The sequence below is a fragment of the Biomphalaria glabrata genome, chromosome 14, assembly GCF_947242115.1.
Source record: "Biomphalaria glabrata chromosome 14, xgBioGlab47.1, whole genome shotgun sequence".
NCBI classification, from domain to species: Eukaryota; Metazoa; Mollusca; class Gastropoda; family Planorbidae; genus Biomphalaria; species Biomphalaria glabrata.
Window position 1 is genome coordinate 1,574,376 of NC_074724.1, and position 15,946 is coordinate 1,590,321.

The 15,946-nt window shown below is 36.1% G+C and overlaps 2 protein-coding genes across 2 annotated transcripts in view; one reads left to right on the plus strand and one right to left on the minus strand.

Moving 5' to 3' along the window:
* Window positions 1-15,946, plus strand: part of LOC106075685 (uncharacterized) — a 151,581-nt gene that overhangs the window by 30,996 nt on the left and 104,639 nt on the right. The gene's annotated exons all lie outside the window — the stretch shown is intronic.
* LOC106062675 (uncharacterized) overlaps window positions 1-15,946 on the minus strand; it is a 66,532-nt gene that overhangs the window by 6,496 nt on the left and 44,090 nt on the right. Inside the window, exon 7 of the mRNA XM_056011091.1 lies at window positions 3,396-3,446. Within this exon, the coding sequence (XP_055867066.1) occupies window positions 3,396-3,446 (51 nt within the window). The remainder of the gene's footprint in view (window positions 1-3,395; window positions 3,447-15,946) is intronic.

Below are 15,946 nucleotides of genomic sequence, written 5' to 3' on the forward strand. Positions count from 1 at the left end.
ACACTAACATGCGCACCATTTCACATTTACACTAACATTCGCACCATTTCACATTTGCACTAACATTCCCACCATTTCACATTTGCACTAACATTCGCACCATTTCACATTTACACTAACATGCGCACCATTTCACATTTACACTAACATTCGCACCATTTCACATTTGCACTAACATTCCCACCATTTCACATTTGCACTAACATTCGCACCATTTCACATTTACACTAACATGCGCACCATTTCACATTTACACTAACATGCGCACCATTTCACATTTACACTAACATTCGCACCATTTCACATTTACACTAACATTCGCACCATTTCACATTTGCACTAACATTCGCACCATTTCACATTTACACAAACATGCGCACGTAACAACATCCCTCATTGTCATCTGTCCCTTGACTTTCGTCGTAGGGGGTGCTGTGACAGTTCGCGCAACCCAATTCCACCACGTTTCCCGGTCAGCGGCTGCTTTTAGCAGGATATCAAGAGAGAGGCCGGCCCATTTATTTACATTGTCCAGCCATCTTTTCTTTGAACGACCCTTTCTTCGTGCTCTCTCCACTGTAACTTGATGACTTTTGATAGAGAGTCATGTCTTACACTAGGACCAAATCAGCTTGCAGTAAAAGGAGAAGAAGACAAAGCTAATATCAAAGCTTTATTAAAGTTCACTACAACACAGACATACGCACACACACAGACAGGATCGAGCTTGGCAGACCAGTAGGCTACAACATAAAACAAGAATAAGCAACACAAAATATAAATACCTAACACTTTGTTTAACATGACAGACAGACTGCATAATACTAATTGCGGCTCTTCCCTATAGACGTTGCTAAAAAATATTCTTGAATATCAAGCTATCGATACAGATTAATTTAAGAAACATATGTTTACAAATATCCAAGTTCCATTTAGAAAAGTGTTGCCCAAAATACGGACCGCGAGCCAGATGCAGCCCGCGACGAGCGTTCATCCGGCCCGCCGAAACGTGGGCACAAAATAAGGAAAATCCCCCCCCCCCCCAACAAATGTTCAAAATGTATCTTTACCTACGTTAGAACCCTCACATATTTCAAATGGTTTATACTACCAAGGCATTTAACATTTGTGCATTCATGAAATAGGACTATAGATTTACTAAAAAAAAGGAACGAATCTTTACTTTTGTGTAGAACATGATACCATGGCTAGCCAACATGGTCGTTTGTATAAAGAAAGTATATCTGTTTAAAAAAACAACAACAGCGAAATAGAACAGAACTTACGCCATTTTTATGAAGTGTAAAGAGAAACTTCAAATATCTCAATAATTCAATGTAAGCACTAGGCCCTCGGGTTTGAAATAAAATAGATTCAGGTCAATTTCGTTAAGTGTGTGTATCTTTTCCATCATGTGGCGCTCGAGATTTGATTTGATTTTGATTTTAGGCACATCGGCACAATTTAGGCCATGTCGTGCCCGCAGTCCCTCAAGTACCACTCTCTCTCTAAACAACAAGGGTCAAATTCTATACAGTCCTATCATTAAAATCAAGGTTTATTTACAGTTAAAATAGTAAAGGTAGTAAAACTTTAATTATTTGGTAAAAATCTAATGTAAATAGTACATGTTTACAAATTCATAAATCAGATCTTCGTAGATAACCCCACTTCCCTGATAAAGCCCAGTACCTTCCAAGGGTCGACATTATCAAATAGTGTTTTTAGGCTAGTGGCTCCAAAATATTTCTCCCTGAAATCCTGGTATCTGGGGCAATCAACGAGGATATGTTCCACGGTGAGGCGAGAGTCACAGTACTCACAAAGTGGGGGCTCGTCTCTCTTCAAGGCGCGCGAGACCAGTGTTGGAAATTAAAATGGCCCGCAGATTGAATTACTTTGGGCATCAATGATTTAGAGCATTAAAAGTGGTCATATTCGTATTTTTGTTAATTTGTGTCAGCTTGCAATGGTCCCAATCTGTTTGTGTGACATTTTGAAGATGAGGTATCTAGGAGAACGTTTCCGCGTTACTTTTGGAGTGTCAGTTTGATTCCTAATACAATGTGGAACTCCCTTAATAGGTAGTTATTAAGTGGTTTAAGTGAGACCAATCATTAAAATAGGTCTGTAAGTCAGACCTATGCCGTGGCAGACAGCTATTGGTGCCCTCATACCACATGACTGACTTAATTAGACGGTTGGTTTCAGTTTATCACTCAAAGCAGAAAAGAAAAAATAACTCGGTTTAACACAAAACTAAAAGAATTAAAGAGTTACTCACCTTTGTTCCTTTATTGTTTTATAAAACCATTAAAAACACTAAATGCACCACTCTTGGCTTTTTATTTCTCGTTCTTATGTTCCGTTAATTTCATTTGAAACTTTCAATACAGAAACAGAGACTACAACTAGGAACACGCCTCTTCTAGCGACATAGTCTTTGACATAGAAGGGAAAGGATTATTTATGTCGCACATTTCTGAGCTCATTTAACTTAAACTAAATAGACTAAAACAGAGGCGAAATGATAGACTGAACTCAGAGGCTACCTTAGCATTACGCGGGACCTTTGGGAGAGTGTGAGCCCTAAATGTAGGCTATATATATATATAATGTACACAATTTCATGAACATGCTCGTCCTGCTCATACAATGTAAGCCTTATTATAGCTAGAAATAATCGTATCTTACGTAGGTACTGTATTGTTGGCCAATAGACTATGTAACGTATGTATTGTATGTGTGCTGATAGTAACATTTTGTTCGTCAGATTAATGGGACTATTGATTCACTTTTGTTATCGTGGGGCCCCTTAAGAAACTTGGCTTTGGGCGATTGCCCCAGTTTTTTCCCCCTCCCCCAAAGCCACCTCTGGTCTAGTTATATATATAAGGGACATAATTTATTTTTTTATTTTAATTTTTTTTATTTTAAAAATCCGCGTTGACAAATCGAATAAAGTTTAGTTGCATAGCGGTGGTGTGAAAGTTAAGCCTGGAATTCCTACTTTTGCTATCAATTAAAGTGTTAATTTAGGTTTGGGCTTTCGTACATATAAAGTGCATTTAATCAATTACTATGGAAGGTCGAAAGTTAGGGGATTTGGCGGGCTGACTAGAAGACGCAGGCGTACTTTTTGGTGGATTGGAAGCCTTAATTAAAAAGATTGACAACCGATGCGGCTCATTGCCATATACAAGATATTTAAAAGTCAACTTAAAGTTAAAAATTTACAAGTGTTTCACTTCTATTTTAACTTAATTTCGATTTCATATAAACAACTTTGACCCATTTCTTTCTTTTAAGTCCGAAAATAGCAACTGAAAATGTTCTTGTAATTCTGAGTCAATGAAATGTCTTTAAGCATTGAATTAGTTTACATTTGTACTTACCTTTGTTAGAAGAATTAATAGTAGAGATACTGGTATGTAAATTTTGAGAATCTAAAACAAGAATTAATATTGTATTAATTTAATTATATAACCAATATAACCAATGTACCATGTAGAAGAGTCTCCACAATCGAAAAGGCAATTCATTGATGTGAACGAAAATTGCAAAACAAAATGTGTGCTTCGTCTCGAAGGTTCAGGGTTCGAATCCAAACCGCTGCCCTCCCCCCCCCCCCCATATGAAGCTACGGGCTAGATAGAAGCTTCAATTCAGAAGGAACTTGCAAAATATGTAAAACAGACAGACAACAAGAAAACAACATTGACCATGTAGGCATGCAAGGTATACACCGATAGACTATAGGTGAACACTAATAACTCATTTCAAGAGTTTTATAATTGCTATGATGAAGAGGTTGACCTAACAGCAGATGTACACCAAAATAGTCTTGTAAATGCGTATCTCTAATTAACTCTTTCTGTGCAGAACAAGAGTTAAGTATTTTGTCTAACCTAAATACAGTGTTAAATCTTTTGCTTTTTTTTGTTAAGTTTATTATCATTTCCGGAAAAAAAATATATTCGTTTACTTCACCCATCAGACATATGAATTGCATTACTGCCCTTGAACACGAGTTTCTTGAACTAAACATATTTTTTGTATGTTAATTGGTTTTAGATTTTCATTCCAAAATAATATTTTGTATTTACTATGTATTCTATTGCACAAATGTAAACCTTACAGATCAAATGTCTGAGCCTTTAGTTTTATGTGTTCATTCGATGTGTTTTTTCAAAGACATTTTCAGTGTTGTCCAAGTGTTAACTGTTGGTGTTATTCTTTTCTTGAAAGAAGTTTAAATAGATTATAATATTTTATCAACGAGAAATAAAGCGCCCAGTAAGTTCCTTTTTTTCTATTGATTAAAAAATATTGGTTTAGAAGCAGAACCCAAATCAAAATACCAGAACTAGATCTAAGACATGAAAGGATAAAATTATTTTGAGGCCATGTCACTACAACTTGGTACTGCAGGGTTTGGACAAGGGAAATAGTTTTTAACCTGAAAGAAAGTGTGGATTCATTCCCTTTATGACCCTATACGAGACCAATTGTTATAAAAGGGTTCAACACTGACCTGCGACCTCGCAACGAGCCAATTACATAAGGCTATGGAGAATGGATACGTTGGATCACTGGCGTAGCCGGGAGGGGGTCGGAGTTACGTGACTGATTTTTTGCTTTAATTAAATGATTATTTTATAATAAACCATCACCTGACCCAGCACTGCCTAGTTTGTCTAAGCCTAAAACCGACCCGTCTTCTTCAAGACAATATTCCGGCGCCGCTAAGGCCCTTAGCTATAGCTTATATTGTCTATAGGTTATGTTGCCTTTAGCTTATGTTGCCCATATCTTATGTTGCCTATAGCTAATGTTACCCATATCTTATGTTGCCCATATCTTATGTTGCCCATATCTTATGTTGCCCATATCTTATGTTGCCTATAGCTTATGTTGCCCATATCTTATATTGCCCATATCTTATGTTGATTATAGCTTATGTTGCCCATATCTTATGTTGCCCATATCTTATGTTAACCCATATCTTATGTTGCCCATATCTTATGTTGCCCATTCTTATGTTGCCCATATCTTATGTTGCCCAGATCTTATGTTGCCCATATCGCATGTTGCCTATAGCTTATATTGTCTATAGCTTATGTTACCCATATCGTGTGTTGCCCATATCTTATGTTGCCCATATCTTATGTTATCCATATCGTATGTTAACCCATATCTTATGTTGCCCATATCTTATGTTGCCCATTCTTATGTTGCCCATATCTTATGTTGCCCAGATCTTATGTTGCCCATATTTTATGTTATCCATATTGTATGTTACCTATAGCTTATGTTGATTATTGTTTATGTTGCCCATATCTTATGTTGCCCATATCGTATGTTGCCAATATCTTATGTCGCCTATAGCTTATGTTGCCTATAGCTTATGTTGCCCATATCTTATGTTGCCAATATCTTATGTCGCCTATAGCTTATGTTGCCCATATCTTATGTTGCCAATATCTTATGTCGCCTATAGCTTATGTTGCCTATAGCTTATGTTGCCCATATCTTGTGTTGCCTATAGCTTATGTTGCCTATAGCTTATGTTGCCCATATCTTATGCTGCCTATATCTTATGTTGTCCATAGCTTATGTTGCCAATAGCTTATGCTGTCTATATGCTAAGATAGCTCTCGATTATGTTACCTATTGCTTATGTTGCCCATAGCTTATGTTGCCCATAGCTTATGTTGCCTATAGGTAAATCCAGCACTATGTGTCACTATTTCGAGTATCAGAAGATGAGAGAAATAAACATGTAAATAATTTGCTGTGGAACTAAAAGTCTCAAGGGAAATAACACTTTGTAAATATATACGTGGTACCTAGAAATGGTACTGCTACTACTAGTAATAAAATCTTTATTATAAATGAATAAGTTGGTCTTAACATTCGCGCATTTAAAAAATACATAAAACTCTCATGAAAAAAAATGGCTCTTATTACTACAGATATTTGTATTTTTGACTTCACAGAAGTGTGTGTGTGTGTGTGTGTCAATCGGCTGTCTAAAATATGGTGAATACTTTGTTTATCTTGACTGAATTATTCTGATGTATCCACGAGAAAGTCCATCGCAGTGACTGTTACATATAAGAGAGTGAAATTTGAAGCCTGAGAATTGAGTGACAGAAAGACTTGTAGTTTTAAGAGAAGTTACATGTTGCTTAAAGTTTTTATGACGTTGTTATCTCCCTGCTTTAACCGACATTTCTTTTTGACCTTGACAGTTGTGTAATAAGAAGTATGTTCATTTTTTGAGTAAAAAGATTTCTGTATACTCGATTAAGACTCGCTATTGCTACCTATTTATTATCACTGAAAAAAGGGAATTGAACCTACTTACAAATAGAAATCAACTAGCTCATACCCGTGCCTGACTACGATCGAAATAGTTGATATCTTTGTGTGTGTGTGTGTGTGTGTGTGTGATTGGCTACGATCGAAATAGTTGATATCTTTGTGTGTGTATGTGTGTGTGCGTGTGTGCCTGAATACGATCGAGATAGTTGATATCTTTGTGTGTGTGTGTGTGCCTGGCTACGATTGAAATAGTTGATATCTTTGTGTGTATGTGTGTGTGTGTGCCTGGTTACGATTGAAATAGTTGATATCTTTGTGTGTGTGTGTGCCCTGCCCGGAAGACTTTTCAATCCGTACATAAAACGGGCCGCATTACAACGACGCCCCCAACCCAACACAATATTTGATCATCTAATCCAGGGGTTCTCAACCTGCGTGTCGCGACCCCTTTGGATGTCGAATGACCATTTGCCGAGGGTCGTATAAGTCCATCGGAAAATTTGGGGGTGGGCAATTTTTTTTATCGAATCTGTTTTTGTTTCTAATGTGTTTGTAACAAGTATATTTATACCTTAGTTGATATAGATTTACACAAGTGGTGGTGATAGTAAGGGACATTACTCAAATTACATTATTACCAAACAAATTACGAGAGGATTGTCAATTTTTATACTCAATGAAAAAAAAGTATGGTTGACGAATATAAACAATGGCATACACCCAGAGGATACATAGGGCACCTTTAGTAAATGTGTCCTCCTTGTTGGAAAGTAGACATGTTCTTTTATTGGTTCTTCTTCGTTGTTGTTATTTTGTTGTTTTATATAATGGTTATTCAAAACTAGATGCTGCTGACCATATCTTCGTTGTTGCAGAATACAATTTTCCACAAATGAATTTACTGTTTATGAATGCCCACCATTGCGGGATCAAACATTTCTTTGGTAAAGATGAAATCACGTCAATAATACGCTATTGTATTCTAGTCAATGGAAATAAATTCATTATGGACCAGCATTTGTACATGGACTTGGAACAAGAGAAAGTTAATCAAAGAAAAGAGAATGACGATAATTTCGACCTATAGTTTTAATTCACTATTTTAACCAGTAATTAAAAGACTCGATGCAATATTTGTAATGAAGTTTTCTTTGACATATGTATTAAGGCGGAACAAACGTGCAAGCTTTCCCGATAACGACATCCAGTAGTTTAGTTTTGTGTCTGATGAAACTCAGACATAATTAAAACATATCAGCCTGTGAAGCTTCTTATTCTGGCGGCTCTCAGAATCGCCATAGTGCTGAAACGTCACACCATTACCAAGGAGTTCTTGTCAGCGGCCAGAGACATTGCTCGTTATGACTGGAGACAAATTTATTAATGACATTAATTATTAATTAATAAATTAAGTGTCATTTCCATACTTAATGAAATTATTCACAGGAGATAAGTTGACATGTCCTCTGATGTTAAGGAAATGATGTCTGCTTCTTTTACTATATTTAGCATCCAGCTTGATAAATCCACAGGCGTTATAGATTGTTCACAATTACTAGTCCCGGTATATTTTCGATATATTCATAATGACAATTTTAAAGATTAGTTTCTAAGCAAACCTCTATAAACAACATCTACAGCAAGTGATGTAACTAACAAATTTGATTAAATTTTAAGAAGTAAAAGACCTCTTGGAAAAATGTTTGTGGTGCCTGCACAGATGGTGCTCTAAGTATGCTTGGATGTAGGTCTGGGTGTCAATGTTTGGTACAGAATGAGCTCCCATTAGAATCCATCCTAACTCACTGTAGGATTCATTTACATATTATAGCAACGTCAACATCGATGCATCTAAATATTTCTCTTCACTGTCAGTTACACAATTCCGGATCTATTATTTGTAAAACAATATTTTTTTCTGCCTGTCAGTTATCAAGTTTTAATACAGAAATAAACTTGATGTGAATGTGAATTCCTAATCTAGTGAAAAAAAAAATAAGCTCAACCTTCGCACTAACATTGGCGTGAGAATGTCACCATTTCAATGAAACTGTTTACTGAGAAGTCGTAGGGAAGAAAAAAGTAGTCTTATCCTGGTTACTCATGACAGAAACTGTAGTTTGATTACAAATCTTCAAAGCGTAGAGTAGTTTCCCTTTTATGACAGTAGCAAGTCGGTTGATTGTTCATTTAGTTGTATGGCAATAAGGTTCTACTTCACGGAAATGATTACATTGTATTTTTATTGAGCAATCAGACCAGCTGAACTACCGTGCTTTTCATTTGTCTTCCAAGAGCTTTGTGCTAACTTTTACTTCAGAGGAGTCTTTAAAATGTTTAGCATGTTTCAAATGTTCCTTCAGATATGAAAATAATTACATCTTTCAGTGGCGTACCTAGAAATTTAGGTGTATTTTGACATTCGACATCATGAAATAAGATAATGATGTAGTATTTAATATAAAAACAAATATCTGACACCCATTTCGCAACCCCCTTCAACTGGGGACCTCGGGGAAATTTTCAAATTTGATCCCCTCCACACAACCTAGCTACCTCACTGATATCTTTTGAACCCAGGACCATCAATACCATCAAACGCCAGTCCAGAGCGCATACCACACGACCAGGCAGCCTACAATACTGGAAAATATGAATATAAGTAAAGTTCAGACCTTATCTGCCTACGGGGCAGATGATGTAAAGGTCATCTGTTTCTGTGGCCCACAGTTAAAAAGACTGTCATTTGGCCAGCACAACGACCAACCTTCTATACTTTTCTCTAACTAATGTCAGCTAGCCATTAGAGCTGGGTAAACTCGGGCGTCCTAAAATCCAGAAAGTAAAAATACCAGTTTTCACCAGGTTTCGAACACATGACTCAAAGATCGGAAGCCAAGCGCTTTACCGCTCTTCCACCAGCGTTCAAATTTATGGATAAAAAGTTGTATTTTTTTTACATTAAAGTTGAACAAGTAACAAAAAAAAACAACAAACAAACAAACAAGAAAAAAAAATATTTTTCTTAATTACGAAGCTTTTACGAAGTGTAATTGTATCAATAAGTTTATATCAGTCATCTACATTTAGCCACGTGATAAAGTGATAAAAAAAAAACAGTGGCTAAATGTTTGTTCACGATTGGTGAATGAGCTCCCTTACATTTGTTTTTGTTTAGCGCAATTTCGTGCTTTTAGTTTTCTACAAAATTGAGACTAAAAATACGCAATTATAAACAGTCCTGTATATAGGCTTATATCTAAATCAACAAAAAAAACGTTAAATCCATATAGGCCTAGCGCTGATAGCACAAATATGCTTAATGGACGATTCATCATCATCAGACTAGAAATACGTTTAATTAGCATACGGGGTCGACCTTTCATCTTAAGAAAGAAACATTGGTCTTCTAACATATGTAGTCTAAACCAGTAGAGCTAATTATTCACGAATTATTATTGATTCATAGTAGAGACTTTTAGGGCTAGGCGAATACACATAGAGCCATAGAGTTCTGATTTGCTTGAGATTGGATTTATATTTCGCAATTTTTTCTCGAGACCACAACTAATCGGAGGTATGAGGTGGCTGCCTAGTTCGCTTATTCATAAAGCCGGCCCTGATTGGAGAAAGTAACATAGCTTAAGCTTCTACCCTCAGAACAGCTAACATTCACATATTATAGACTTTAGTTGCCAACTCCCAAAGCTAGGTCATAAAGTCAGCAATGATGAAACTATTGCAACAGAGTTAATTATAAAAGGCAGGGATGAATCAAATCTAGACAGGAAAACCAAAGACTTACTAGAGTGTACGTCTAATTAGCATGCGTGTTTAGATTAACACATCGATGAATTTTATCATGTCTTAAAAAAACAAAACAAACTGTAATGTATAAGATAAGAGAAATAAGACAATGGTGGCTAAAATATTTCAGAGTATAAGAGACACAAACCACGTGAGAAACGTTTTAAGAACTTCGTTTTAAGAGTAGAGTCACGTGATCGCGGTAAGCGTCAAGATGTGACGAATGATTACAATGAGTCAGCGTAGTAAATCATTACTGTACAGTAACGTCTGTATAAGATAAGATAAAATAAGAAGACGGAAAGTAATGGATAAACAGACTAAATGCATCTTATCTGTCCCTTGACTTTCTTGCCTTGACAGTTTACGTCACCATGTCCATCCACATCTCCCGGCCAGCAACTGTTCTAAGTAGAGGTCAGTCCATTCTTGTACGTGGTCCAGCCAGCTTTTCCTTGGACGATTTATTCTTCCTGCTTCCTCCACTGTACCTTGAAGAATGACTTAGGACAGTGAGTCATGTCTTACAATATGACCAAACCAGCTCAGCTGTCGTCTATTCCTCCTTTTTGCTAGTATCAATAACAGTAAATAACCCCCACCCCTAAAAAATTGATTGAATCAGAGAAAAGAAATGCATTTTTTTATGGGAATGGGGCGTTTCTTTTTCTAATCTCAAGGGACACCCCTGGCCGATCATATTTGGTCCTTATAATGCAACTCATAGTCTGTCTATTTTATACTTATCATTGGCATGATTTAACCAAGTTATAATATCTAACAAGGATATATGTATACATATATAAGTAGATTATCTAACATTTATTACCTTGTCCTGCGTAACTAGCTGATAGTCTATTTTACTTTGTCTTCGGTTTATATCTGTGACATTTTACGTCTCGAGAGACAATCTTTTCCATTTGCAACTTAAGAGATGGAGTGACCTCTCCATTGCTGGGGGAAAGCCTGGGAGGTTGGTCGGTTTATATATATAAATAATAATAAAGATTTAGATAGATTCATTTTTATTTTTAGACCTGAACTCATCCAAGAAACTCCATATCTTTTTTTTTTTATTTTTTCTATTCTTTAAAGTAGATAAAAGCATTACTTTGAAATACATGAGTATACAATGTAACAACGAAAAAAAGTTTAGACTTTTAGTCAGTGGCGTAGCTAGGATATTTGATGCAATGTGCGGCAGTTCCTCCTAATGCCCTCAAAAAAAAAATTAGAAAAGCTAACAGTTTCTAATTTCGAAATAAATTGTATTTAATATTTAAGCAACGCTATTTCGGAAAAAAATATAATACGGAAAATAAATACTATGGAGAGACAAGGACTTAGTCCTCGGCACCAAAATCAGACTGGTGCGCTCCCTTGTCATATGGTATATTATTATATACTTGTGAGTCTTCCACGCTGAGTGGAGAGCTAGAGAAGAGGATCTAAATAATGGAACTGAAATGTTATAGGAAGATCGTATGTACTACTGCGGCGATTAGACCCCATGATAAATTGCTAACTATCGAAAAAAAAACGCAAGCTAAAAATCAATGGCCATATTACAAGATCTTCGAGGATCACAAAGACATTTCTTCAAGGAACAGTACCAGAAAAAAGAAGAAGAGGCAGACAGAGGAAGCGACGGGAAGTCGATATAAAAGAATTAAAGGCCTGCCATTGTAAGAGGTTGCAAGTAAGGCAAAAAAGAGAGGAATGGAGAAGGACGGTCGACGAATCTTGCTTTGCGCCCCCCGACTAAGAGATAGGTAAAGGTAATCTAAGAATCGATTTTTGTCGAGAAATATTTAGTTTTATACTTTCTGAATAAATTTTGTTTTGTTTTCGTAAGCAATAATATTCCAATAAATTCATTTTTATTTTGTAGAGACATGTGTAGGCCTACGTATTGAGTCTCTCAGGAATGGAGCGTACTTTTATAGTTATTTCAATCCAGGATATTTCTTTGATTTTTAACTGCCAATTCTACTTCAACAAGGGAGCTTGAGTTTGAATCCCGACTCTAGCAGCGTTGTGTTTGCTGAACGGTTAGAATACCTTCTCTTAGACACCCCTATCCTCTTACTGATCCACAAAAGAGATTTGACCATTTCTAATTAGTAAAAATGGAAAACAACACCATTATAAACGTGTCCATAATCAGTGCATTAAACAATTAAGTAACAAAATGTAAGCTTCAAAAAGAAAAAGCCTTCAAAGATTTTACAAAATTTGATCAAATTTCATTCCAACTGGTCTACAGGTCACATTTAATTTAAATTAATAACGAATATTAGACACATAAATTACCAAAATAAATAATTGTATTTATTTTTATTTATGTAATTACAATGTGTAATTTTCCTGAGAAAATTTGTCCTCAGTTTGATCCCCCACCCCACCTAATGCTCAGTGCGGCCCGCACCACCAGCACATTGCTAGCTACGCCACTGCTTTTAGTTATCACTTAAGAAAATACAGTTTAGCAAGTAAATATTACAACAAAGGTAATATAAGAGAAGACAACTATCAAGTTGAAGTAGAATCATTATATTTGCACTAGATTACTTCCCTTCTCCCAGTTCGACTCAGAAGACAGCCTGGCAATAGACAAGAAAATGTTGACAGCTGTTACATTTTATTTTATTGGTAAGTTTTACATATACATCTTTAAATTGTTGTTTGTTTGTTTTACATTTTGCGGATGTTCCTTTAGAGTTGAAGATAATTTACTTCCTAGTCCAAACCTCCCACAGGACGAAAAGGGATGGGAGCGGACAGGATTTGAACCCTCGACCATCAATAAATTCGAACGACAGCCAGCGCGCAAACCGCACGACCAGGCAGCCATCCAAGTTAGTTCTGGTGTCAGATCCACATGTTCTAGATCTAATAATAAGGCTTGTCTTCGATTCCGAAGATCAGTGAGGAATGCAGTGTTTCTACATATTTTGCCACTTCCAGGGCAAGCATAATGATTGTCCGCAGGTGGTCGATTTAGATTTTTTTTTTCGCCATCTGCGTTTGTCCTCGGCAGCAGATTTTCTTTTGGTCTCAAATGTGTATCCCGCGGCCTTCGTGAGTGACCTCCAGCTTCTATGTCAGCCAAGGAAAGTTGATGCTTAAGCTGGTTTTTAACGCGTTTCCGTAGGGCGCCTCTGTTACGCTGACCACCTTTTAGCTCACCAAAAAAGACTGCCTTTGGCATACGTTCGTCTCCCATACGTGATACGTGTCCTACGCAGTGCAACTGACAGACCATAAGAATTGCCACTATACTGTCCATACAGGCCTTGGAAAGGACATCGCTGTTTGTAGTACGGTCCTTCTACCGTATGTCTATGATAGAGCGCAAGCATCTTTGGTGAAGGCAATCAATAATTCTTAGTTGTTTTCTGTAAAGTGTGCATGTCTCAGAGCCATACAGAAAGGTTGAGAGAACCACCGCTTAGATCTAGAAGTGTTTTAAAAGTCCATATAATCAACGTTCAATAGATAATTGCAGAAATATACCTTACACGTTGGCCGAATCAGAATATACATTTTCTCTAGCAGCTGACGGTGTCAAGGATTCGAAACCCGAAATTAACCATTTTTTTCAAACTATTTTTTTTATTATATTTGAAGTTTAAAAATGGAGGTTGTGTCTTTTTTTTTAACTATTTTTTTTTTTTAAATTGTTTTACTTGTACAAACAAAGACTAAGACTGCTATATTGATTTTTATAGACATTTGTTGGTATTAAAAATACTTTTTTTCTCATATAAAGACAACACAACAGAAACATACACATTAACAGAACAAATAAAAGGGCTTTTTTTTTTTGTTTTGTTTTCAATTCAGCACTAGAAGTGTGTGTCTCTGCTCTGGAGATCAGATCACAAATAACAAACGGACGATTGGGCGATAAAGCAGTGCTTGAGTGCTCCTGGAACGTCAGCGATAAGCCAGATCATATGAGTATTATGATGGGTGTAAATAATTACTACTTTGTATGTGACACAAACGGTCTGCCATACAACTGCACGACATACAGTCTCACCATACCGGGCAAGTACGAGAGAGATTCCTCGAAGACAGGAGCCATTACTATGACTATAAATAGACTGCAGTGTTCAGACCAAGGATTATCTGAATGTCAAATAGTGCGATTAAAGCTTTTGGTTGCAAATACAAGCTACACAGGGCCGGTCCTACAGGTTACTGGGCTCTATGCGAAACGGATTGCGCGGGGCCTAATTTGGGTTGTAATAAGGATAATAAATAAAAATTAAGAATTGTATTAAAACATAAAGTCGTCTTAGCATTGTATTTATACTTTTACTAAGTACAAAATCACTGTCAAATTAACTTTACATTACATTACAGTAGATAGTAGTTTTCCAACAAAAAGCCGATAAACATACAGATCTTTTAAATTTAACTATCGACTAGCAAAATGTCGCTTTTTTTTTCCTCAGAAGTCGAGATAGATTTAGATCTACATATATTAGTATGCCAGTGACTATAAAAGTAAATTAAGTATTTAAACTTCTTGTTTTGGTTACAATTCGACTTATAATTTTATTTTTATTAAATGAAAACTGACAATGCCTTTTTTTATCGCGAGTAGGTTTAGAGTTGTTCATATTAAATGACACCCCGAAATGACAAATTTCAAACAATTTTAGAGGAAAGTTGTCCTCAGACATCTTCAACAGTAACAGAACGAAGGCCTACATGACCATCAACCTCAACGGTCTGTGGATCAGGTTCAACATCACTTACAAACTCAGCAACACAACAATCAACATCATCATCAAACAGAGACATTGTACTCCAACATATCGCAGTGTATCTTATATTCTGCTGGTTTATCTTATTTAGTTAAATGTAATGTTGTCTAAGACGTAAAAAACAAACAAACAACAAACAAACAAACAAAAACAAAAAACAAACAAACGAGGTCATGTCTATCATATAGAAACAAATGTAAGTGAAATCAATAAGGTGACAGAAATACATTGTTAACCACAAGATACTGTTTACACTTGAAAGTTGTAAAATCAAAAGGGATAGAAATGCTTGAAACTAATAGGATTTTATTGTTTTCATAACTTGATTATTTAATTATCTGACAGGAAGCAATAGCCCAATGAATACGTAACATAATTTTCAAGTGAAGTTATATATATGTATGTACATTTCTTTTTGATATAAGGAATATTTATAATGAATACATTTACTGTAATTTCTCATTTAGACGTACTAAACACCATAATATTATTAAAATTTAAATAACCACTTTTAATTTTATTATTGTTCTATACTAAACGGCGCGGTGGCTGAGCGGTAAGGTGCTCCACAGCACATCCTAGGATCCTGGGTTCAAATCCTGGAGAAGAATGGAATATTTAATTTCGGGATCTTAGGACGCCTCTTGAGTCCACCCAGCTCTAATGGGTACCTGACATTAGTTGGGAAACAGTAAAAGCGGTTGGTTGTTGTGCTGGCGACATGACACCCCCTTTAACCGTAGGCCACAAAAACAGATGACCTTTACATCCTCTGACCTATAGACCACAAGGCTTTAAAGGAAAACTTTACCTTTTACTTACTATTCTAAACACACAATTTTAAAACATGAAAGTGTAATGATGGGGAATTACACAAAAGATAAAGGACATCAAACATGAGAACTCGTAGGCCTATGTGATTCCATAACATTTCGTAGGGCTGAATAGGTGTTCTACAAACTGCTGAAGTAATTAGCAAGTAGGTCACCACGTGCTATAAGTGTAACTGTAGCTTAGTATTCATATTCTATGTT